The sequence below is a fragment of the Megalops cyprinoides genome, chromosome 5 (assembly GCF_013368585.1).
Source record: "Megalops cyprinoides isolate fMegCyp1 chromosome 5, fMegCyp1.pri, whole genome shotgun sequence".
Lineage (NCBI taxonomy): Eukaryota > Metazoa > Chordata > Actinopteri > Elopiformes > Megalopidae > Megalops > Megalops cyprinoides.
In genome coordinates, this window is record NC_050587.1 from 30,160,924 (window position 1) to 30,187,937 (window position 27,014).

At 42.3% G+C, this 27,014-nt stretch overlaps 1 protein-coding gene across 4 annotated transcripts; it reads right to left on the reverse strand.

Moving 5' to 3' along the window:
* Positions 1–710: 710 nt before the first annotated feature.
* On the reverse strand, positions 711–23,798 carry LOC118777916 (kinesin-like protein KIF2A). 4 transcript variants are annotated; one of them, XM_036529171.1, is made up of 21 exons: positions 23,624–23,798; positions 14,670–14,764; positions 14,090–14,212; positions 12,582–12,633; positions 11,303–11,404; positions 9,817–9,917; positions 9,549–9,644; positions 9,295–9,349; positions 8,321–8,483; positions 7,946–8,036; positions 7,658–7,721; positions 7,241–7,332; positions 6,595–6,737; positions 6,034–6,238; positions 5,806–5,916; positions 5,081–5,148; positions 3,758–3,841; positions 2,786–2,933; positions 2,181–2,282; positions 1,933–2,068; positions 711–1,514 (listed from the first exon to the last, which is right to left on the reverse strand). In XM_036529171.1, exons 1-21 carry the CDS (start codon positions 23,682–23,684, stop codon positions 1,429–1,431), a joined length of 2,178 nt encoding a protein of 725 aa, XP_036385064.1. In that variant the 5' UTR covers positions 23,685–23,798; the 3' UTR covers positions 711–1,428. The 4 variants fall into 4 exon arrangements, with proteins under 4 accessions (XP_036385064.1, XP_036385063.1, XP_036385065.1 ...); XM_036529170.1 differs by having other exon boundaries at positions 3,728–3,841; XM_036529172.1 differs by lacking the exon at positions 23,624–23,798 and adding an exon at positions 19,091–19,183 and having other exon boundaries at positions 3,728–3,841.
* Between the last annotated feature and the right edge of the window lie 3,216 nt (positions 23,799–27,014).

The following is a 27,014-nucleotide window of genomic DNA, read 5'->3' on the forward strand; positions in this document are numbered from 1 at the left end:
TACTCATTTAGCAGATTCTCTGGCAGACATGAAAAGAAGTGCAATTAGTAAGGTTGTGCAATTATCTGCACAGAAAACGATATGGCCTGGCTGTTAAATTAAATTGAAGTTACGATGGTGTAAAGTATCGTTTACCTTTTTCATCACTGTAAGAAAAATAATCTTCAATATTGCCATATAAACACTCCTGCATGATACAAAGTGACAAAAAGGTTTCGGCAAAAAAGACAACGGTGGGTGGCAGTACTTGAATTTTTTGACAATGATCAAAATGTTTTGCACTGGCTGGCCAAGTGGCTCACACCACCTCATCTGCATATATTCCTGAACCCTTCTCTGCTCTGACTCGCCTATGATGGCGTGACATTGAAGAACTATGGGAGGCACCAGATGGTGAGGACATCTTTCTGTGAGCACTGTTAGACCATGGTGAGTTTTGTAGTTAATGAATTTCGACACTGTATTTACAGGTATACACACTTGGAACTTCATGATATTACATAAAAAATCCCTAGTAGTATCTTTGATATGAACAAAGGGTTCAATCTGAACAAAGTTACTACTTAGGTGTAATTTTGCCAGATACAAGTACTGGCAACAAGTACTGGCAATTTTGCCTGCTTGTCATATTCAAACGTATTATAGATTCACATTATGAAATCAAACAGGTGACTTTTTATTCGTTAAGCCAGTCTTACATCTGGTGCACACATCAAGTAACATCTGTACCAGTAAAAGTTATCCCCAAAAATCTGTTGCATTTACTATACATGTTAATACTTTGTCCTTTAGTTTTTTTTTTTTTTTACAAATAGTGTTAAATGAGATGAAAAACTTTTTACAGTATTAAAAGCAAAAAAAAGGAATGCCTCTATGCAATAGTCTTGATAGCCTTTTCAAAACACGACATGGCACAAAACCAAGGTAAACTAGACAAGGGTTGTAAAAACACGTAGAAGTAGGTACACTGAAGTGAATGTACACTGGCGAGTAATGCTGCTTTATTCAGACGTCTGACTGCAGTAGGGCGTTCTGGTAAAAGACAGCCGGACCCTAAAGAAAGCTATTTACAGCACGGACAGACAAGACACAGTCATGTCTATGGGGAGGATGCTCAATTACAATCACAGCTGGTTGTTTGCGCATGCAATACATTTTAAACCTGCCCGAAGAGGTCTCATAATAAAACCATAACACGATTAACAGAGGTTACCAGAAGCCAAAATTCTAGTCATTACTGTATACAGTTTTTTTTCTGGGGTGAAAACCACTTAACACCATGGAAGTATTTTCATGTACAACACAAAAATGTATTGCGAGTGGAAAAAGTCTCTGTAAAGATTTATTGTGCAACCAGGTTCTCCCAACCCGCATTGACGGGTTTAGAGGCCGTTTTCCTATCGGCCTGTCAGAGGAGGTGGCCCCATCCTACAGGGCACGTGGCCGTTTTGGGTTGATCTGCTTACTGGCTTGCTCCTCCTCTTGGAGCGCTGAGCGGAACGCCTTCACTTTATCTGTTCGGAGAGGAAGAGGAGAGGTCTCGGATCAGGGTAGTGCTACCAAATGTAAAACTTCATCTCATCCATAAACAATGTGCTTGGATAGTGTTATGCTCACACTCTGTGGTTTGGGAGTGTTAGCCTGGTCTGACACTGTTGCTCATTCAACTTGAACGGATACACTTGTGGTCTTTTGTGCTGGAAGTCGTTCTGGATAAGAGCGTCTCCTAACTGAATGTAATGTAATGTGCTGCTCACTGTCTTGCTCTAATTCGTTGTTCATTTAATGAAGGGGTCTTGCTCAACATATTTGAATAAATCCATGCTCCGTGGTTTATAACATTTATATATGAATTCTGATAATCATGCCACAGATGAAAAAGACCCATTCATTAGTCGTACTCAATCATTTTCTCAGAGAGCAACCAGTTACCTCTCAGCTCTGTTAAAATTTCAATCTTTTGGTCCAGTATTTGCTCTAGTTGAGTGGCGTAGGATTCCACATCATAATCCACTTCCTCTGTCATTTCAAGTAGTACTTTCTCATCTTCCAGCCACCGTATTGACTCCTATGGGAAAACCACACAGTTAGACTCCTTTTAATGCCATGGAAGGTGTGTTTTATCCACACATCTCCAGTATCAGAGACAGAGGAGCGGGGCTTGGCTAGTTTAGTTTCACCTGGAAAACGGCCCTGTGGTCCTCCAGCACCTGCTCTTCCATCTCGACCAGCTGTGACACGGCCTCGTGGAAGGTGAAGAGCTGAGGGGACACCTCCTCCTCCTGTGCAGTCAGACACAGTGCACATTATTACCCATCACACACCACTCACACGCACGTGCTCCACTTACACTCAGAAGTCCCGGCCCTGGTCCTATGGGGACTGTACACTGGTTTACATTCCAAACGGGGTACAAATCAACAAAAACTACTACTTTGCTCACACCATCATTAACATATTCCTTTCATTTGGAACTTCAAGTAGTTAAACTGTCAGCTGTCAGATCACGAACAGTATTTACTTCATTCCAAATAAAACGTAACTGTTTGGACAAAAACCAGCACACACAATTTTCCCAAGGCTAGGACACACTGAAACACAATATAGTTAAAAAGGGTGGGACCGAAATTCTTGAAGTCCTTCCCAAAGGTGTGCACCTTCATCAAAACCTTTGCCAAGATTCACCTTTTATGTTTCATAATGGTTGGTAACAGATAATGGCATATGCAATATGTAGCCAAAGCAACTGAAGAAACTAGTGGTTGGGGGGAGGGGCATGTCTTACATTCTGTTCACAGAGCAGCTTCAGGTCATCCCTCTGGGGGGAGCTACCCACTCCCCACTGCGCCTCCAGCACATCCAGCTGGTTGACTGCATGGATGTTGGGACGTCCCTCTACAACTGCGTTCGGGTCCACCGTCAGTTCCTTCACTCTGAGAAGAGAGAAGACATGTTCAGCGCTGTTCCTTACAATCTCCAGCTGAACAACCAGCAAGATAAAGATAATGGCACCAACCATAGACACCTGACTGACCAATGGGGTCACAATTCTAGGAATTGTGACCAAGTACTTCATGTTTTTACAGTCATTGTAAAATCCATTCACATCCAAGGTACAAAATGAAATTCAAGCAAGCGAATGGTAAAAATATGTGCAAGAAATGAAAGGGTGAGAGCATGCCACATCTCAGAAATGTAGGACAGAAACATGGAAAAAGGGAAACTCAAGTTATGTTGCACATTGCCTTTAAAATCTGGTGAACCGGAACTGAAGCAAGTCCTCAGGGTGTCAATGTTCACTGGGGATGAAGCCTGATCGCCTGATCCTTATGTAATCTGGACAGGCTGAGAGCAAACGCAGGGCATGAAATCAGCTACCAAGATCACATTAAGATCAGTGAATCAGCTTCATCTCCAGGTCAGACATGCACTGAGGACGCGCTTCAGTTCCAGAATACCGGTACTAATTAGACACGTGAAATATGGAGGGAACAAGAACATCAACTGTTTTAAATGTAAGAAACGACACAGAAAGGAGTCATTTTTTTTTAAGTAGAGTTTCTTGTTAAAAAATGGAGCAGAACCAAAATGCGCGATCCTCTACAAACGTGGCAGGCCATGATTGTGGTAAATGAAGAGGAAGGAAAAAAAAAAAGTCAAAATAAAAAAAAAAAACAAAACAGGTGAAGGGAGGTGCTTTTTTGGCGTGAAACGGAAAGAAGTAGACCTGCTGGGCGAAGTGACAAAGTCATCATACTCATAGGTGGGTGACAGCTCAGAGCGACTGCCGCCGCTCTGGGAGAAGGGAATGTCCGAGGGACTTATTCCGAACTCCTTTACCCTGAAGATGGTGACGCACAGAAGCAAGAAGAGAGGAGAGGTGCCAGTCAGGAATACGGCCACGTGACAGAGACTGCTTCCCACAACCCCCTGCTTTAAGGGCACCCAGTACTGTTCTACAAGAGAGGAAACCCCTGCAAAGTGGCTGAACGGACAAAGAATTTAGAAGTCAGGTCTGTAAAGGCCGTTTACTTGATCTGTGCCTGTTATGTCCATAAAGCACTTTCCTTGGGGTTCCTTTTTAGAGACTTTTTGACTTGTCCCGAAACTTTAAAATTTACTACAAGCTCCAGTTGGGTATGTATTTCATACAAATGTTGGGTAAAGAACAGATATTTCAATGAACAGCTCTAGGTGCCCTTTAATGCTTTAATGGCAAGCTCAGCATCCAAATCACAGCTCACATGACAAAGTCCAGCAACAGCTGTGCATTCAAATTGATGTTCAGTAAAGGCAGATAAGATTGACTGCAGGATATTGGTCTAGGTATCAGTAACGACAGCTGAGGGGCTTGGAAAGCCGGCTTTGCAGTAGTTACTTTTGAAGTGAAGCATCCCGCAGACCACCCCGCAACACTGCTATCATTTCAATGAGGGCATATTTACAAGCCAAAGATCATAGGGACATCAAACTGTGGTAATGATCTGCAGAACTATTCAGACAGGAAGGGGGCTGTGTTTATCAAGAAGAATCACATAGAGGGGAGGGAGAAAGTGGGGACTGAATGGGAGAGGGAAACCTTCAGGGTGAACAAACCTTTATTCCCTTTAAGTTACTTGTGCTATAAGAGGGTGTGGCTTAAATCGGGAGGCCAGAAAGCGATTCTATCGTTCTACTGTTTCAAATGTGAAAAATCAAAAATGGAACGGTTAATTCATGGAAACAAAAATGTGCTGAGCACAAGATCTCCGTAAACCTAATGTGGGTCAGGTTTCACTTTGTCAGCACATTGGCATTTTCCTGTGTAAGGAGCTCAGTGCTCCTAGGTTTTTGTCTGGGTAAGGCTAGACGATATCTATGGCAATGAAACCCTGGGTGAACAAGGGGCTAAACTGTACTGGACTGTGCAACAAGATGCAAGAACAATATATCAACAAGAATGCACTGAAGTCAAAGGAAACAGGAGTGGAAGTGAATAAAAGAAGTTCCATTAACTTCTGTTCCTCGAAACACTGCACTCTGCTCCACACCTGGGACATTCTAATAACAGATGGCTCCCATGGAGGGCCATTATACGCACCTGTTCGCGTATCTCAGTGTGTTTAATGTGTTTTCACAGGACGCCATTCCGGGAGAGATAGTGGCAATCTGTCCAAGAGGGGAAGACAAGTTTCAGCTTTCAACTGAACAGTAAGGCCTTTCCAGGGATGCAAATGAGGGTGTTCTAAAAAAAATCCCACTGGTAATTATCACTGAACGTTTTACTGTTAGTCTAAAACACAGAGAATTGTGCTCCTTCTGACCATTAATAGGCACCCGAAGTTGTTCTATAAGAATATTAAATCCAGGGAGAGTGTTCTGTTGGACAAACTACGCATTTATGCCTGCCAAAGTAAAAGGTAAATATTGGATTTTCAAACAACAGCCCTGGGTGCCCTTTATATATGAGTACAGCAACTATGTTCTTTATGAAAAGCAGTAACAGTCTTGAAGCACTGCATTTTGAAACGTACTCTGTTCTCCTTTAGTGAAAGCAGCACTAAGTTACATGAACCATCCTGCATTTCTATAACATATATAACTGCAGTTGACTCCTGATAATTGCATATACTCAGCACCATTCTGATGCTATGCACTTAACCTAAGCATGCACATACAAGAATAAGTGCTGTGTATATTTAGTGGGATTCAAACAGGACCAGCTGCATTAAAACAGAGTATGCAATTATCTGATTTGCAAATACAGGGTGATAGCTATACATATACGGAACAAAACAATCACAACAGCCAGTGAAGATGACTTACCATACATGTTCTGGAGTTTTCTCCGATGAAGGAATCCCGCAATACCTGCGTGAGCTTGCTGGCTCTGAACGGAGTGTGAGGTTTGTTACGGCCAAGGGCTCTGATGCACTCCTGCAAGCAGACGGTTTCATTAAAACCGAAGCCACGGAACAGTCCAATCGAAAGCGTTCACATGAAGCACAGATCACGCTCGACATGTTTCCACACTTCACGCCGTGTGCACCTGACCTTGAGCGCCAGCAGGCTCTTGTTGATCTCGGCTCCCTCGAGTCGCGTCTGCCGGTCGGCGCTGGACGTGTCCGCCCCCCGCTCGTTCCCCGCCAGGTCGATGAGCGAGAACTTGCCGTGCATCTTCCCTTTCCTCCGCAGAATGATCTGGAACACGGCGTGGCTCCGGGACGAGTGGGCGTTGGCGGACGTCTGACCGGATGTCCTGTTCCACCACAGGGCGGGGAAAAAGAGTGGCAGTGTAGCATTGTGGTAAGGAACAAGACTTTTAACCAAAAGGCTTGATTCCCCGCAGGGGCATGGCTGCTGTACCCTTAACCCAGAGTTGCCTCAGTAAATATCCAGCTGTATAAATGGATAATGAAAACTGTAACCTACGTAATGGATAAGAGTTTCTGCTAAATACTAATAATGTAATGTAATGTAATAGTAAAAACTCACACAAAAAATGCATGAGCTGACAGTTGAAACTGTGGTCAACACACAGAATTTACAAAATGAGGGGCACACATACGACTGAGATGTGGCAAATGTTTTATTTCATTGACTGCCTTCCCTCACCTGCAGCTGTTGCCTATTTCAATGAGCTTGAGAACGTCTTCTGTGCATTTGACCTCTCGCTCCTGCAGTCCCACCACCTGCACCTGCTGCTTCCCGTCCTCGAGGACTCGAAGCTTGGCCTTCCGGTTCAACAAATCGAACACCTGAAAGAGCAGCCGAACCATTACAACTGTGTCACCCAAACATACAACTGCATCACGACTAGGGACAGCATAGCTAAGCTCCATGCAATGCAATCAAGTGAGCTGCTTCTCACTGCAGTGAGCTGTACTGCTTTTTTGCACCCAAAACAAATCTGCTTGGTTGCAAAAATCACCACCTCAAAAGAAACATGATTGTGCAACTATCACAAATATTTAAATGAAAATGAGCATTCATGCTTTCAAACATTTTCACCCCAACTTGGAATCACCAAGTGTGTATTAACCTTGCTTCAGAGACACCCTCTCCACACGTGCAGCGGCACCAGACTATGCTGAGGAGTGGTGAGACAAGGGGGTCCCTCTACCAGCTGAACCCCTAATGAGCACCACTGTTAATGTTTACATGTTAAATTAAACTGTATATTAGTGCTAAGTGTTTAGCGTTTTTTCCCCACTTTTAACAAATCCATTTCAACAGGAGATCGATACATATTGTCACTTGCCTTTCCGCTGTAGATTTCAAAGAACGTTGCATACACCTGAAGATCTAATTTCTTGTAGTTCGGTTTCTTCAGCATGAGAAAAACATCCCGAGCTAAACGAAACAGAATTTCATTGAATCAGAGCAGCTTTTACTGGTAGAGTCAAACTAATTTGCTTTTGACTGATTAATGAAGCAACAAACACATTTTTAACACTAACCCCCTTCAACAAAACATGAGAAACTGGTAAAGTCAAACTAGCATTTTATTTGATCAAACAACAAGCTTCTAAGTAGCATATTGTCTTAAAACCAAAATTAACTGACCTGAAGCTGAACTTCCCAAGCCATCAAATATTTATGTAATACAAAATAAAATCTTAAATTGATCAATCAACAAAAACTTAAAAAAAATATGAAAAGATCTTCTGAACAATACCAGCCAGTGCGTAGATTCCTTTTGAACAGTCCTGGTTCTTCCCAGAAAAATCTCCTCCCATTGTCTGAAACAGAGCAGTGAATGTGTGAGGTACCACCTTTAACTTAAGATCACAGGGTTTTCTGAACCACATGCTGCTGAAACAGCCAGAGAATCATCCTTCCCAGAGCATCATTAATAGATCTACGGAACAGACTTAGGTGATTCATCTCTCTATGTAAGCATGTCTACCAGACTAGACATTCAAGGCTGTTTCTTTAGTATCTCTCATTGTCCCTTTACACTCACATGTGTTTTTCCACTTCCTGTCTGTCCGTAAGCAAAGCAAGTGGCCATTCCCCTCTCGAATATTGTCTCCACCAGCGGCCTGGCAGTGAACCTGTGGACAGACCGGGTAAGGCAGCTCAGTCTGTGGGCTCAATTAAGGCGACAGTGAAGAAGTCATCTAATGTGCACGTCCATTTCCTGTGCATTTGCACCTCTCTTTAAATGATCACTCTGCAACCCTATTTACTGGTGATGTCACCCTAACTGGATGATGAACACACCCTGAATCAAGCTTTCATGGCAATACAAAAAGCCACTCCTCGGGGGTTTACAGTGTCAAATATTTAATCAGGTAAAAAGAAAAAAAAATCTCTTTAGTGGAAGCGGAACGTTCACCTGTAAACCATTTCGTTAGTGGTGGTGTCGTCGAAGGCGTAATCAAAGCGAAACGTCTGATTCTCCAGGTATCTGGTGAGGTCCACCTTCTGTTTGGGCTCGTGGACCATGACCACGTCTTTGCTGGGGATGGTGATTACGTCAAGGTCCTTCATGGCCAGCTCTGGAAGTGCAAGCAGGACGCCAATGATCCCTCACCCAAGCTCCAACAGCACCCTCCTGATCCCACGCGACAAGTGCATGCGATGTCAAAACAACCTGCCACGGGACCCACTCAATCTATCCACACTGTTACACTGTAACACGGAGGCAAAAAAATGTAAGCGTGTAAGCATGCATTGTGGAAAATGAACAGAGTCTACCATCATGGCACACAAATAAAACTTGCCAATATGTTCATGTTATTAATGTATTTAAATGGCACTGGAGTGCTCTCTGCCTTTCCAATGCCAGCTTTTGCCTATATACAGTACAGAGGTCCTGCTGGAGCCAAAGGAGAGCTGGTTTGGGAGCATAAGTATGGGCTTTACAGGCCTGAGTAATCCCTGTAACGGCTGTCTGGCCTGGTTCCTACCAGCTCATCTCCATGCTACAGCATACTGAACTTGTGATGGTAGGCCTTAACACAAGCCTTACATTGGTAACCCCCTGTGGTGTGGTGGTTAGAGCACTGGATATGAAGTTTAAATCCCCTGTGGGATACCCAGATGTTGTTTCCCTCAGCAAGGAACCTCAGATCAACTGATCCTTTGCACAATGAAATTCATCTAACAAAATCTGCATCTGATATTCCATGGTGTAATGTTATTTACATGCTGTATAAATGGAATACAGAACATGACTGTCAGACTGTGAGGTGTCAGTGCAGGCCTCAATGCGGAAACTATGCAATGCAACCATAAGCAAACAGTCATTTGAAATGTTTCATGAAAGTGAGAGGGACCTGCACGTGTGTGCCACTGAGGTCTGCTTACCTTTCTTATTAAGCGGACGTGTCCTGACGCACACACATATCCTGTGCTCTTCAATCTGTGGATTTAAATGTGGATTAATAATGCTTTACTGCATAAAGAAAGAAAAGCTTCAAACTGACAATCTGAAGATAAAACTGTACAGCTTGCACTGCAGGAGCAGACTGTAAGAGCCTGTGTGATTCTGTAGTATGTATGCGCAGCAGTCGATGTGTATTTGGCTCCCTTGTTAAAAAGTTCGACTTGTTTTTGCTCACCAGGTCAGCCGTGGTTAAAGGCCGGTAGTCGAGGCTGGCTCGGAAGTCCCGGATCATGTACATGATTTCATAGTTTGGGTTCGTGGCGTCCACATCCTGCAGGATGAAAAATGAGAAAGAAATGTGTGAGCTGTGGACACAGACACTGCAATCTTTGCTCTTTTCTCCACGTGGGCATGACTGAAGGTCAAGATGAGGTCAAAGACAGGTGATCCTGGCCCTCTGGGGGTGGAGGGGAGGTGTGGGAGGGGGAAGGGTGCCCTCCCACCTGTGCTCTCTTCTCCCTCAGCTCCTGCTGCTGAAGCCGCCTCCTCTCCCGCTTCTCCTGCAGCTTCTCCACCTCCTTCACGCAGTTGGATTTCCTGCGGGCTGAAAAGACAAAAAAACAACAAAACGGCCGCGGCCCTTGAGAGATGAGCGGAGCGCGCGCTCTCAAAGATCCCCCACCCACCACCCACCCCCCCCCCCCTCGCCCTGCATCTGGACGTCTGTCAGATTCCGACGCCCCGGCGAGCCCGCCAACAACCGTCGGGCCGTGCCAGCGCGGAAATCTGCCGTGCCAGGAGGAGGGCGCCGAGGAGGGGCGGCATCTGCAGCTGACGCTCTGTGGCTGCCACCTCTCCATTCTCTCACATCCACAGAGCCGGGCATTGTTCTCACTCAACCCTCTCATTCCCTCCACTCTTTGCTAAAAGGCACCCCGCGCTCTTCTCTCAGAAGAGAGTTGTACACCATACAACTGCTTTTTTTAATCTACCTATCTGGGCTACCAATGTCCAGCTACAGTTGGGAGTTTTTTTTTTTAACTGAAAAAAGGCTGGACAGTATGTGGAAAGGAACCCCAGGGAAAGGGAAAGTTCAGTTCTCACATCACATGAATGGCCCTTTTGACATGGTTCTGTAAATCCTTGGTATGTCTGACCAAAAACATTCCCTGGGTTTTATCTACAACAACCCAAGGTGCCTTTTAAAGATTTAAATATATAAGGGAAAAGGATCATGCTGTGAATGCTTAAACACACTGCAGCTCTATATTTATGTGACTTGATAATCCTAAGAAAATACAAAAACAATCCAGAACAACAAGAACAAGCATAAGAGAGAGAGCAAATACATACATATGTAAATATCTGGAAAAAAATGCTACACATGCTTTCATCAAATGAATGTAATTAAAATATGTGGGCTCCAATCCAGTTTCTGGTTTAGCTTCAATAGATACATGCTTGTTTATACACCCAACATTCAAAGCCTAGGAGGCAGTCTCTTCTCATCTCATAGTGAACTCCATCTGGGCCCTGGATATAGCAACAGAGCAGGACTGAGCAATGCCACACTCTGATCGCAGAGCCGTTGTCCTCAGATCACAGCGGAAGGAGCGGGGGAATAAGCAGGCCTTTGTTTCCTGTGGCCTATGGCAGGGTAACTCCAGCACGCCGGGCCACGGTGTGACTCAGCGCTCTGAATGCATTGTGTTTGGCTAAAACCAGCACCCGGGAATTTGGCCACACAACACATGCAGACAGCAGTTTTCTGTTCCCCAGCTGCCTGCTCAGACAGACCTGCACCCTCCCTCATAAAACACTGCTCTGACCAGTTTTTGAACACGCTGACTGTAGACTGAAGAAACAATCAAAAGGAACGTTACATAAAGATTGTATTGAGGGCCCAAACCCTCAGGAGAGAATTCACTCATTGAGGGAGACCAGTTTCTTTCAATGCCTGCCAGGGTGGCGGTGTATCCGGTACAATACCGTTCTGCTGCTGCTGCAGGGTCTGCTGTTGTATGGGCTGTGGGGCCGGGGGCGGTGGGGCCTGCTCCAGGGGCTGAGCAGGCCGGGCTCGGGTCATCCCAGCTACAGAAACAAAAACCAGGTCAGTCGCTACATGCGCCAAAACTTACAGGTGTTCTTTGTCTCCTTTTATGAACCCCGGGTTATAATCCAGATGCTATTGTCAAAACAACAGACAAAAAAAAAAAAAAATCCATGACAAATGTATAATTTGAATATTGTTCTGACCTTGAACAAAAAGCAATTATCAATGGGTTCCTGCACGGCTTTATGTATTTGGGGTCAACTCTGATGTTGGCCCTGGTAGCCTAAATGCTCAATGCCAAGCTGCTGAAAATCTCCCTTTCATCATAAGACGAGAACTGGCCAAATTTCTTAAAAACTACCATGTGTTTGGCAGAAAGGAAGCCATGAATCGGACTCCTCCGTTTTTCCGTAATGTCACGTCTGTCAGTGCACTGCATTTAAGTGCTGAAGGATGAATGAATGAATGGGAAAAAACCTGTGCTTCTTTAGTGCCTTTCAACCCTCTCAAGGATATTGTGCTTTTACAGTGAGGGAAACCAAGCACTTCTACTTCGTGAGCCATGTTTACAGAGCGAAAATGGATCTTTAGAGGCTGAAAAATTCATGAGAACAAAGAACAGAACAAAGTCGATGCAGCGGACTAGGAGAGCTACTGCATCTGCCACTGTATAGGACACACCAGTGTATGTGACATGCCGTGATTTTTAGAAGGTAATCATTTCAAGTCCTAGAAACATTTTGCTGAATTTCCAGTGCTTAAATATTATTTACACTTACTGTAACGTAAAGAAAAATCAATGCAGATTAAAATTATTTCACTTCATAACAGTAAAGGGCACACCCCAGTAAAAACCACTTTACTTACCACTAAGAAAGAAAATGTCAACACTCAATGAAATAAACAACTGTGGTGTCTATTTACTATAAATACTAATAAAAACTGTCATCATTGTAGAGCGAACAGTAAGAGTACTGCCGTTATCAACTTCTGGAGAGATTAAAACTTGCCAGGATTAGCCCCTTAGACTTTGTTAGTTTCTTATTAACAGATAATTAAAAGAAGAATAAATGAGCCCCAGTTAAAGCATGGCCCAGGTGTATGTTTTAGGAACAAACAAAAAGATATTTAAAGAAACCAAGAGGAAATTAATTTTGAAATTGTTCATGCTGCCACGGCTAGAACTGTTCCCCAAACAGCCACTCTAACACTTACCTCTGTTATCTCTAGGAATTTCATTCTTAGGGGGTGCAACTGTGCGTCGGTTCTACAGAACACAAAACACACAGGAGAAATGTTAAGACAAAATCAAATGCACAAAGATCTACTCTTAAAGGTAACTGAACACTATAACATTACTGGGCAGATGTAACAGACAGACCAGCATCTGAATGCCAAAACTCTGGACTACTTTAAAGAGAGTAATGAACCCAGAATCCCATCCATTCCTTGCGAAAGTACTCAAAGGGTGTGACAGATCCGACTGGTTTAGCCGGGGCAGTAACTATAGGCCTGTTGGTTAGCTTTCGGACAGTATGATTCATCAGCGCAGCAGAGCGTGTGAGTGGAGCTGAACATTAGCATACTGAGCTCATCTTCACTGGTGGAATTAATGAGATGCCAAAAAATGCTATTTGTGTGACACTAAGTCTTGCACTCATTCTCGCTCCAAACCCTCTTCACTGATGAATTCCAACTCATGTTGATGTTTGATCAATAAGAATATTGACTGTTTAGACCATGCTTAAGACCATTAGAAGTAATGTGACATTTTGTTTTATGGCAGAATTGCGATGTTGTATGAAGATTAATAAATTCAGCAGTTAATTCCCCCCATCCCCCAAATGCCACCAGGGAAGTGACACAACATCTATCACGCAGTAATGGGACTAACACAAATCTAGCCATTCCCTTGCATGTTAAAAAGTTCTGCAACACTGACAATGCCCATTTCTGTACAGACACATTGATTTTGGAGCCAATATTGTAAACATTTTTCAGAAAGATGGCAGGAAAGGTAAATCTGCAGGGTATTATTTTCTAAAACAACCTGCATGGATAAAGAGCAGAATGCTGTGACAACACTGGGAAGAAGTATGGAGGATGAATGGAGCAGAACTCTGAGATCTAAAGTACACACACGCAGACTGGTGTGATGTCAAAAAGGGCAGACCAGGTGTTAATGAGCAGTCTGTTCCAGTCATACGCTGGGAAGTGATCAGGTAACCTTTGATATGAGGTTCCATATAATTAATGCATTTAAACAGAATACAGACAGGCAGCTCTACACAGACCTCTCTTTAAAAGTCACTGAATGGTCATTTTATGAATTACATAAAAACAAATAAACAGTTTAAAATTAAAACCATGGATGGACACAATATCTGAAGAGGGAACCTGGAGAGAGAACATTATTAATCATAACTATCAATCTGTCATTTAAAGGCCAGCTACCTGGTGTGTCCCTTGCAGTAGCCTTTTGCCTTATAATATTCTACAACAATTAAACAGTAAATATGTAAATGTAAACATGAAAATATGATAACAGTAAGAAATGATATTTGTAATAAAGTATAAGCCAGAGTGCCCTTGAGCAAACCTACTGAAACCAAATTAAAAAACATTTCAAAAATGACAGTTCAATTCAGATTTGCCATTGCAGATGCTGCAAAGAAGGACCCATAAGCAAACACAGAATACACATCAAAATGTAACATACAGACCTTGGGTATCTTATTAACTTTCACAGAACTTGAAGCGGGCGGTGGAGGGGTCTCGGGACTTGGTGCAATGTCCTCATCTGGGGCTAGGTCTGGATTTAGTGCAAATATGCTCTCCAAGTCAATCTGTTTACAGATGAAGAAAAAGGCTATTTAATGGCATCAAGGCAAAAGCTGCTTTAGAATAAATCTCCTTTATTCTGACACAAGTCACACTCCATCTGATGCTGAACATATGTTTTAGTGACAAGTATGCGTGACTTGAACATGTGACTATCAACTCACATAGAGGCCAGTACCAGTTTTTTTTGTTCAGAATAGGCATATTATAGGAGGTCAATGTCCTTAGAGTGCCAGCTAAGACCACCCCAAGGCATCTCTCTTCACTGGGTATAAGTTGTCTATGGCAGCGTTTATTTCAACCTGCACAGCAAAACAGAAATATATACAGTGGAAACTAGGCCCCATTGACATGTGTTACCCCCACTGACATGGAAATGTCTTTTACACTGAACGTTCATCAGTATGTTCTTAGCCAGTACCACAGAATGGCATTGCTGGGACATTGCCCTCTTTTGCCCACCTCTTTCCCTTTGGTGTCTCCATTCTCAATCCATTCCACCGTGACACTTTCGTTGTCTTCGTTTAAAGACGTGACCATCGCCTGATGTATTCGTCCTGCAGCAAATCAAACAAGACGGTTCTCAACAGATGCTGACAAGCTGATACATGCACTCTGTATTCATTTCTTAATCTATAAGGATTTGAGTGACATCACTGACACAAAGAGCACAGCTAACTGAACCAGTTACTGTGTGTTTATAACCCCTTTGAATTGCCTAGCTTAAGGCCATCTTTATACTGTAATGTGCACATAACATTTAATCCAATAAAAGCAGCGGCATGCAAGATCCCAACTGTACACAGAAATGTGGACAACAGTATTTTAAGATTACTAAAATGATTACACTGTATTTGGAGGTGCTCAGGGGTTGCAAATATATGTACTGCTTTGGGTCTCAGGAGTTCTGAGCTTTTTTGTTTCAGATTGTTTATACTTTATTATATTTCACTGGAGATAGGTCTCACAAAGTGGTGCATAATTCCAGTGAAGCAGCTCAAAAAAGCATCACACCGCGTGATAAATCTTATTGGCTTTCCCTGAGTGACATTTCTGGGGCTGGAAGCAGCAGCAGTCTTCTGCTTACTGCACGAATGTTTACGTTACCTACATTTTTAGATTGAATTAACATGCAAAGAATTTCCCAGTAACCTCCAGATAAGGCTTTCAAAGGCTTTGTGGAAGATAATGTTCCAGCATGGAGGGGGTCAACTCCGGCACTGCTACTAAATTACAGGCAGGTTTGTTCAGCTGCTGAACTGTTTTTAAAGGCATTATCCATCTTTGCAGAATATTTTTAAACAGCGCAAGTTACCGACCCTACTTCTTTAACGCTTGGCTCATTATTGGGAAGGAACAGTGTTATTTGAGAAGTTAAGTGTTTTATGAGTGCCTTTTCCACACCTCTGTCACAGCTGTGTGTGTGTGTGTGTTATTAATAGTCACTGATGCCTGCTCATTGCAGCACCTTCCCTTTCTTATTTTAGCTGTGCATACACCTAACAGTGTGCTCCCTGTTGGCTTGGGGGAAATCATTACAACAAACCAACAACTATTATTAGAGGAGAAAGCGCTTACTGGCTTTATGGTTCTGTTTAGTGAGGTCAGTAAAAGCATAAAACAAAATCTGTGCTAGTGACACTAGTAAACCCATCACAAGCAATCAAACCATGAAATAAAAAAATTAGGATCCTTTCAAAAGACTGAAAATGCACAATTGTCTGCCATTAGACACAATTTGTAGATACACATCCTTGAAAATGGTACCCTGACAAATCCAAGCTTTTCAATCACTTGTTATTGTAGAATGTGAGTCAATACCTTTCAAATCAAAAGCATACATAAACACATAGAATGCAAATTCTGGAAGGTATTTTCATCATGAACCATGTGTGTCAATCTGATATTATTCACCAGGAACCTGCAGCACAGAGGACAGGCATAAAGAGTAGGGGGAACCTGCTACAGAAAGGTTTATTCACCATGGTTACTGTATCCAAGACATCACCACCTCAAAACTGATATTTAAAGGGACTCTACATGGGACATGTTTCTCGGTGCTTGGAGATGTGATGTGCTAAGTTCTGCTTTCTATTCAAATGCAAGGTCACGAAACCAGAGAGGAATTCCTCACTTTACACCAAATTCAGTTCCTTTATGAAACAGCCACAATGGACAGAAATATCCACAACTTCCTGAGTTCTCTTGAAGATAACAACATTATCCTGTTTACTCTCTTCCAGAAGGGTGCTCCTTCCACTTATTGGTCAGGCTGGTGACGACAGTGTCTGTAATTTGGATAAAAATACAAAAAGAGAAGGCCCGACTCATGGACAGTCACACGTCTTGGGGTGGGTATGCTGCCCACGGCCACAAAAGCATGGCATAACAGTGTGTGATGAGCAGCAGCTCACCAGATTTGACTCAGTTGATCTGGTCCTGAAGCACATTTGAAGAATCAGGACATCATCAAACAAGCGTCAGACAAGCATTAAACACTCCGAGCGATAAGTGGATTGATTAAAATAATTAGCTGAAGCGTGAACATTCCCAAGAAAAAGAGGAAGGATGCTTATAGCTATACATCCATACATACATGGTTAATAATATCAGCACAAAGTACAGTGTGTACACTGTACACTTTATATTACTGCTACTGGAAACAAATTGACTATATAGCTTGCACAGTAAGCCCATGAAAACAAACTTGTAAATGAAGCTATCGAGTGAGCAAGAAAGATGGACATATTTCACATACTGTACAAGAAAGAAAGGAAGGATGAATTTTATTATATTTCAGATTTCAGCTGTTTTCTATGGCTTTTCCAGGATAGTGGGATTTTTGACCACTTCGCAATGACTTTTTTCTTTTAAAATATTTTCTTAAGAGTTATCGACAGTTAACTCAAATGTTTGTGCTTCATTTTGTTATTTACAGCCAACATGCCATTTACCGTAACGGCTCAAATATGGAAGTTTCCACTGGGCTCTGAATTAGAGAACCTCAATGACCTTGTTAATGATACGTCAAATAAAACAACCATGACTGTGAAGAGCAAAGCTGACATTTTTCTCTGCATTTGCTGTCTGTCAGCTTAATAAGGTCAACACCTACATCGCTCCGCTAGACAAAAATGCATAATCCTAGAAAGCCTTCTTTCCGGTTTGCTCTGGGTTCATGTCAAAGATGATCTGCTCTGAAGGCATGATGGATACATGTGCAGGTCCACAGTATGTAAAGAAAAAAAAATGCTAGGATTCAACCAATCAACGCCAGTCAAAAAGGCACTGATGCTTCAAGATCAGTGAAGTTTGCATACAACATAATGAAATACATAAAACATATAGAGACCACCTTCTATACTGTGCCAGTTTGCTGTGACATCACCAGCAGCCTCACACATAATGCAGTGAGGTATGCTGTAGCACACACACATCCCACAGGCAACTATGAGCAGCCACTGCGTCCAAGCGTAGCGTAAAATGCAGTGTGTAGCTTGTTTGAATGACAGGGTGGAGTAGCAGATCAGGAAGAAGACTTCTGTCCACAGGGTTCTGGGTAAGAATCTCAACACAATCGTACCCTTGATGAAGATTTTTAATCTAAATTATATCAATATATTATCAGCTATATGAAAGCCACTGATGTGCAACATATAGGCAGCAGTGCTAAAATTCAAGACTTTGCAAGGAGAAGCTTGGCCCCACAACACAAAAAAGTCAGTCAATCTGTTAACCAGACATTTAATGACAGTTTCAGAGTTGAAGCCTGCCAACAGCAAGCTGTTATTTCAGAGGCAACCCGCGCAAGGAGTGACGGGTGAGGTACGCTGATATCTTGGCACAATGCGATTCAGACGCAAATGTTTGACAGCTCTGTCAGCTGAAGTCTCCATGCTACGCTCTGGCACAACACCTGTCTCACCAAACACTGGAGCAGATGGGCAGCAGTCGATAGCTTGCTGCTTCTACCTGAGCTGGAATCCAATCTCCCTGCTACACCAGCTGACTTGTGGACCCGGTCCAGCTGGTGCCATGTGATCACTTTCGCGGCCTCTGTTTCGTTTCGCCTCCTTTTTCACACGGGATAAACTATCAGCAGAACTAAATGTCAAAGCCGTTACTTTCCTCCACACAGCAACCTGCAGAGGCCAGTTTGTTGACAAAGGGTTGCTAGGTTTCTTCTTCAGGCTTCATAAACCCAGGGAAAGCAGCTGGACATACAACACTTAACCCGCCAGCAGTATGTGTTACATCCATTCAACAACTTTAACTAGGTTTAATTTTTGTCCATTCTCATTGACATCTTTTCAGTTGGCATGTCATTTATTTCAAGGCTGAATTAGGTATATATTTGAAAAGATAACTGAAGTAAAATTTTGATGGTTTTTCAGATAGCAGTCCACGGTGCCCTTTAAAATGCTATCCAAAGGCTGTCCACACTTGTGAAGGAGATACATTTCAAAAGGAGCAGTGTACCATGCAGTTAAGAGGAAATGCAAAACAAATGCATGCACTTGGTGAAAATGACTACCTGCACTCCATGCAACACCCCACCATATGATTGTCAAAAATCATGAACAAGTGTGCCGCAAGCACATCTGTCATAGTAAACAGGTTGGTTAATGTCGAACTGCTGAAAGTCACTGCTGACCCAACAAGTGAATTTAGGAACTAGGGTGTACTTGCATGTAGTTGCATCTTAGGATCCAGCAACAAAGCTTGCTATTTCTTGAAAGTTTGCTCAGATGTTTTTAAGTCCAGAACAGAACACCACTCTCCCCTCCTGCCGAGCCCCATGGCTATTCCTATCCCCACTGTGTTTCTGTCAAATAAAGCATTTCTGTTCTTGCCACACTATTTACTCCTTATCTTCAACTTACATCCACTGAGTGCTTTTGAATTGGTGCCCCCCATCTTGTTGCTGTTGTGTTTCCGATGTTTTCTTGGATTTTTCACTGCTTCTGTTGCTGAGAAGTCGTTCCTAATTGACTGTCGGCTATTCTCATCAGCTTGGCTGGTGAAATCCAACACTGAATGCTCTTCTAACCAAAATTAGCTGGAAACTGACGCACAGCTTGTAGGTGCTCACAAGAGCAATTACAACTACAGCTTCACTGAACCTGACACACTGCAGAATCCAAGCCACAAAGATGATGTGCAATTTCACTATGAGTACAGCCTTTCAGCATTAATCGTAACAGACTCACATTGGCCATTATCAGGTTGGAAATCATACTGACTGTTCTGGGCTTAAGTGGCTTCTTCAAGATTTAAAGATGAACTACTCCATGAAGTATGTGAATGTTTTCATATGACAGTATAAAAGGTGTATTAATTTGATGACTCAGGGGTTTTTAGTCATTGAAAAAGTACCTATTTCTGCAAATTGACAGTGCTTATAACTGGATGCAAATACAACATACCCTTTGCCATTTATTTAACTTGACCTCAGGGAAAATCCCATTGAACAGACTGCATATTTGCAGTGTCCACTAACCCTTTTGCGGCCAATAAAAAAGGGAGATTCCCGTTTCACAAAACCCATGATGGATATTTGCTGTGGCATGTTTTGCTAATGGTTTTCAAAGCTGAAAATCAACAGGTAACTTCACAGTGAATTTAAGATGCAATATGCTGTTCCTCCGAAGTTATACACACCAAACAGCTCTTTGCCTTAACAACTATGAATACACGCAATTAGGAAACCCTTTTGTGGTTTCACAACCCACTTCAAACTATTTAGGCCTAACCATAATACTTACCCCAGAATGCATTTCTCTTCTTATTGTAAATCATACATGCAGATTAAACTGTTACTCATTCATAATGACCATTCTCGATCACTTCATTACACAGACTCTAAATGCTTAGCAAAGTTGTACATACAGCCTAGTCTTTATGTGTTGAGATACTTTGTGCTTTATCATGTGTAGTTTGAATATTTATCAATTTTAGCAGTATTCCAGAATCTTTCTACCAGCCCAAATGGGGAATGGACAACTTTACAGTGCATTTTGGAGACGAGTGGCAGGCAGGAAGGAAGTGAGCTAGAGTAGTGCATTCAGTCTGAACAAAAAATGATAAGAAATTTCAACATTTCCATAAAAAAAATAAATGGTCTGGATGTGGGAATCTGTAAAAAAAAGACTTGCTGCAGACATCAATTGTCCATTCATGGCACAAGCATTAGAAAAGGGGACTGCCACATGCCAACAGCACAGTGTACTGCACTGTGGAAGGAAATTGAGATTTTGCTGTGAAACCAGATCGTGGTCATCACAAACTCGACAAGCGAAATGCCCACAAACTGTTCTAAACCTGATTCAACCCTCTTCAATCAGTGCGTGCTTTAATTTCTTAAATGAACACACATGGTTCACTTTTTGACAATGATGTTTTAAAGTGAACCATGGCTGTTCATGGTGAAAATGCACATAATTTAGCACCTTACTGAAAGTGCTCCTCGTAGGCTTTCATTGTAGCTCCATCATTGGCTGATCCAAACCAAGCCAGGTGACTCAGCACACGCCCAGCCGCAAAGTGTGAAAGTGCCAGCATTCTTATTACTATTTGCTACCACAAACCTGCAATGCCCATTTTCATTTACCACCTACACCCCTTGAAGAAATGCTGGGACATGGTGTTCATAAAAGCTAAGTCAGTTTTAGATGCCATTCTTTGGGACAAATGGTGGGAACATACTGGCAACTTGCTGAAAGCTGAGGTGAGAGTGTGACTTAATGGATGACATGCTGAGAATCGCCCTTAAACAGATCATAATAACCTAATGCCCTCTCAGTCGACAATGCTTCCATTCGGTGCCAGGGCTTGAATTCGCATATCACTGCAGCACTGAATGAGGCAACTCTGTCACTCTGAAGCCCTGCAGTGAAACAATCAACCCACATGCTAACAATGCCTAATGCCTGTGCTTTAGTATGGGGCAGTGGGGGTCCGTCTGAGATCTGCTGGTTCTGTGCGTTATGGTACTGGCTGGCTTCAGCAAGAACTGTGAAAATGGTAACCAGGCCCACATGACCCTGCAACATGATTTTCTCTCAAAGTTTCCTCTTATACCCTTTTATCAAAGCCAATGCCTCCATTAAAGAGTGAAACTCTCTATCAAAAACACAAAATGAGAACCTATGTAAAGTATTATGTCAGTGGGTGTGTTTGACAAAGCGTGTTTCTCTCATGAATATCTGCAGAAGTCCTTGCTGCAAAATCAAAATGAACTGGAGCACTGAAACTGGTGGGGGCTGTCATAATGTAATAAACTCATGAAGTTCAACTCAGCCATTCTAAAATGCCAATGCTCTGGCAGACAGGCTTCTAACCCACTAGTCTCAAAACCTTAGTGTAACAGTATGGTGGGGTATGCTTTCAGACTGGGCCTGAACCCTTGGGGGTTACTACTGTTCTCTAAGATGTAACATGTTTGGCCACACCCCTAGGCATGTCAAACAACACATCTACTTTTTTCTTTTGCTTGCCCTAAGGGCAAACTTTTTTTTTCTTTTTCACAATGACAACACTGTAACCCAGAGTGAATCCCTAGTTACAGTACACAAGCCAATGCATTAACTAGAGGTTCACTGTGAAAGCAAATACCACACTACCCAACATTACATCATACATTTGCTCAGTAGACGCCCTTTCCCCTGGTGACATAAGATACTTATGATTTTACATCATACACAATCTGATAACCATTTCATGACTGAATTTTATACAGAGCAAAGGAGAGGGACTTTAAGGGTATAATGGCAATTTCAAACCGCTATTCCATACCACTGCCCATTACTAAACCTTTCTTTGAACGTTTCTTTATAGCAAACAATGTTAAGTGGTCTCACAATGACCCCCAGGATACATAATTCATCTCCCAACTAACAGTTTTGCACCAACGAAAGACAAATATCTATGGAGCTTATTGTGTGGTCAATCTTTTGTGTCAGGTCCAGGAACATATCTTGCAGGTGATTTATTAAATTATTTAAGTTAGATATTAATGTTAATACGTTTAGTAATTGTTTATGCACATCTAATTTCTCGATGACGCATTATCGCGAAGCAGCCCAAGGTAAAGTATGTTGCTAACGGTTTAACTGTCAGCTACAAAACACATCCAATTAGGTAGACCATTTACAATTGGTTTTATGGCAGAAGGGTGTTGTCCTAAGGTCTTCAAACGACATCAACACTTAACTAGTATGCATTCACTGCATATTATGCCGCAGCCTGCATGTATGCTCATTTTAAACATAGTCGATTCTCTCCATCCATAACAGAGGGGTGTGCACCTTTAATTGGGTAACGTTTAAAAAAATCATCTCGTGTGCTGGACGTGGCCTCCGCAAACCAAGTGTTTTATTTCGTTTCTTAATTCGATTGAACCCATCTTGGGGAAAAAAACGTACAATTAAGCCATGCACACCATCAACTGCCTCAAAATAGGTCACTGTCTTTCCATGCAGATTTTCCATGAGTCCACCGAGAGAATCAGCTAACTAGCCATGTCTCACGCCCAACTAGGCTCGCCTTGCGTTTTAAGCGTTGACTTGCCCGCTAGCTAACGTTAGCGAAAATACTACCAGTAGAAGGTCCATCTAAAGACAGTAACGTTAGCGAAAATGGACTGCACATGCGCTATCATCAACTACCTAACAAGACAGCTACATCACCATCTGTTCACTGCTTGGAAGTGTCCCTTTTCGTTAACGGTGGGCAAGCAGTTAGCTGGTTAGCTACACCACGTCTACTTGTTAGCAAATTATTTAGTAGCTGGTAATAGGTAATGCTAATGGTATGGACTCGGATTGCAACAGACAGCTATCCAGCGTGGGCTAACTGGCCAACTGCAGTGCGAGGTCGCACAGCCGGCTTTTAGCTAGCTAGCTTTCTACTCAGTCTGATTTTGCAATTTAGCTGGCTGGCTATATTTTGAAAAGGAAACAATTACAGGGGCAGCTACCTAAGTAAGCAGATGCATAAATGCATGTATGCCGATAGCGACGCTTTGTGCAAGGTCCTGCTTGCCAGCTGGCTATCTGGTTAGCCGAATGACGTCAGGTTCAATACAATAAGGTCGTCAGCTAGCTAGCTGTTAAGCTGTTTTTTGAGAAAAAGGTAAAACTCACACCAGTACATTCTAGCAGGGTAACTAGCAATACTGACGCGTTATTACAGCGTATGTTCATTCCACGGAAAATAAGATCGCATCATGCCAAAGCGAGGCAAAGATAAGACGGGGTATATGGAAATCTCACTGGTTCACAGCTAGCAACGTCTCACGGAGTGTCAACGGTTGCTGTCCACTACTCAGCAACAAAGATACTCCGGCAACTCCTAGCGAATGAAAATTTAATCTACAAACCTCTGTAACAACTGATGACAGATCAGACGCCACTTACCATCGCTTCGTTTGATTTCCACATATATGCCGATTAAGATCTTCCCGAAATTCGCTGCCATACCTCATAGGTGATATGTGTAAATCTATTTGTTTTTATTTGAAAGGAACCAAGTTATTTCGTATAGCTGAAACCGGGAGAAGATCAGGGGAGTAAGAAGAGGCAACCAGGAGAAAATGACATTAGAGCGCTTGCGCGAAGTGCTCACACAGCGGTGGGTGTCGATAGCCTGTTCTCAAATACTGACTCTAAATCAGCTTTATCTTTTTTCATATATGGTTGGTGCCAGGATTAGGGTTGGGTTAGCTGATCCTGGATCTGTTGTTGGAGCATTAAGAACCCGGAGCCTGTCAGCGTAACCACGCTCTTAAAGGGGCATGCTTGTATTTTTTTGTCGACAAACGCAGGTGAATTTTCGATACCATTTCATCTAATTACGATGATATGCCACTGTACGGTGACACAGTTTCCATCAAATACAACGACCGAGCAATAAAACAAAATGAACCAATTTAAATTATAAGTTTGACCTATCTGTTTTTTTATGTCCAAAGGAAGGGGATTCTGTAATAAATACAATATGGAACTGTAGAGCTATGTCGTTGAAGAGGGGTGTGCTTTATTTTGACGTCATTTAAATGGTAGTACAGTAGGACAGCCTACAGGGACAGTAACGTTAGATAGTCGCATTCTATGACGAACAAGTAAAATCAAGGGCTGTTCCATCATGTATTTTGCAGGCATCTCAGTGAATCAATAAGTCAGAACATATGACTTGTGTTATGATATTTCATTGCTGTGGGAATACCTCGTTTGTGGAGGGTGAGCTCTCTTTGTTATAATTACAATTATTTAATGTGATGTCTGTAGAAGTACTGCTATGCTACAACATAAAACAAGTACAAAAGATGATGATAGGGCATACTTATATAAATATGGCTGTTACTCATCAAAAACACAATGAAAAGGTTCTCTTCAATCACTAGTTTATGATCATTATAATCTGTCTCCCCTAATACTTGCTCACAAGGTTCTACTTCTCGGTAATTTCATATGCTTCCCCTGACTGTTCAGCACTCACAAATGAAACTTGAAAAACTCACACACGGTTAGCCAAACATGTCAATATTCTGTCAATGTAATAACTTGCAGGATGACGTGGATAGTTGGTGGTTTGGGTAGTTATTCTCTCATGCTGTGCAGTTGTGAGCAATCCCAAGCAAAACCAGTAACACAGATCACTGGTGTGTAAAATGTATGTAAGGTAAAATAATTACAGATAAACAGAAACATAGTGCACAACACCTTGGTCAGATAACCCATCTGCCATGTTTGTTGCAGGGATTTCTTGTTTGTCCAATCCCCACCACCATATGTTCATAACAAGGGAATTTTTTACCTTGCCATGGCCCACAGAGGAGCTACACTGGGACCACAGCCCTTCACCAGAACCGTCCACCTCGCTGCACCTTTCTGCACTGCACAGGTGAAATTAGATTTACAGTTATTCACTGTACCCAATGGTGCTGTCTCTCTGCTGTCTGAGGGTGGGATGTGCATGTCACAGCATTCTGGTGTATCACCAGCCAAGTAAGCTTGCTAATTGCCCATGACAACATGGGAGGTAGGGGTGTTTTTATTCAGGTTGCTGGCACTAGGTCAGGCTGCAAGGGGTCACTACAAACACCTAACCGAGGCACAAAAATAGGAAACGTTAATTAAACAAAGTGGTTCTCCAACATACATTCATTTGCTCAAACCTGACTCATTCCAGGACTATTCCAAATATAACACCCTGCCCAAAGGTGGAAGCTGTGATTAAAAACCAATAACTCTTAGTGTATGTCTATAGCACTCTACTGGCTTATCAGGAGGAAGCTCTCATTAAGAGTGACACAGGTTCTTTGTCTTTGGATGGAATGGGGTGGAATAGGTGGGAGAAGCTAAGACAGTGTCTGTGTTCATTATATTCTTTTTCAGCTTTTGATATTTCCTTAGATGACTGAAAACCAATTCAATTTTCAACAGAATCAACATGTAGCTCCCATGTTTTAATTCACAATTATGTCAATCTTACATTTTCTAACAAATACTACAGCTGGTGTTAGCTTTCATTATTACAAAATAACATTGACTGTCCGGATGCCCTGTTAAAAACCTCAAATGAGATATCATTCCAAAAATCAACTAACCAAACAAAAAACACAGGTACTGTGAGTGAATCTGTGTAAAGGTAGGTAGGTAAAGTATTAAGCAACTCAGCTAGAATCTTGTGAACCATGTGACTCAATTTCTTTGACCTGCACCTACACCTATCAAACACAGTTTCTGTCTAAAAGTTGGGCTTAATATGAAGTCAGTATTGAAATCATAAAAATATGAAAAAAGTTTTAATGCACCCTTTTAACTGTTAACATTCAATTTTGAAAACCTTAAGAAACACTACCCATGAATACCTTAGAGAATTTGATTACATTTTCAAGTGATGAGGACCCCAAGGTAGGTAACAGCTTCTCATAAGTTAATCATCCTGAGACCAAAAAAAAAAAAACATTAAAAAGGAAGACTGTTAAAAACATGTGAATCAGGTGTTTTCAAATCCAGTCATCAATAATAGTTATTTCAACTCCCCAACCTAGCCCTGACATATTTCTATAGCTGCATTTCTGAGAAGGCATCTAATATGTTCTATAATTATTTAATGATTATGCTATATGTGACATATATGCCACATTACATGTATAGTTATGTTGTATGTAAGGAGAGTACCAATTTGAGAATGATGTAACATTCTTACTTTTTGTTATCATTACATTTTTTTTACCCTGGCTGACACAAATTAATTACAGTTATGCACAACATACTCAAAAGTTATCCAATAGCCTATGCATGGGTAAATTAATCTAAATGGTACAGACAAAGCATATTGTGGTATGGCTCAATGCAGCTGAAGCATTTTCTGCATTTTCCAGATAGCACACTTGATGGCAGCAAAGGACTGCTGGTTATTACAGGTCTTCAGGAATCCTCTTAAAGGTGCAGTGACACTCATGCAATGCGTTTCTGTGGATACAGGCATTCAGAAATCACTGGGCAAGTAGGTCACCTTAGGGGATCAGGTGGGAGTGCATGATTTAGTTTTGGTTTCTGTGGTTACAGCACTTCTTCTCCTTGTTGGTAGGGGCTGGGGTGGGGTGTGGGGGCGCGCGGGGGGGGGGGGGGGGGGGGTCACTGGAGATAAGCGACTGGAGACAGCAGGAGTGAGAGGAACAGCCGAGACAGCACTGGGCAAGGGTTACCATTCCCTCAGAGCACTCTCATTGGTGGAAGACAGTGGGGAAGCAAAAGCTTAGCAGGAAGGCTTTAGATAAGGTCAGGATGTGGGACACTG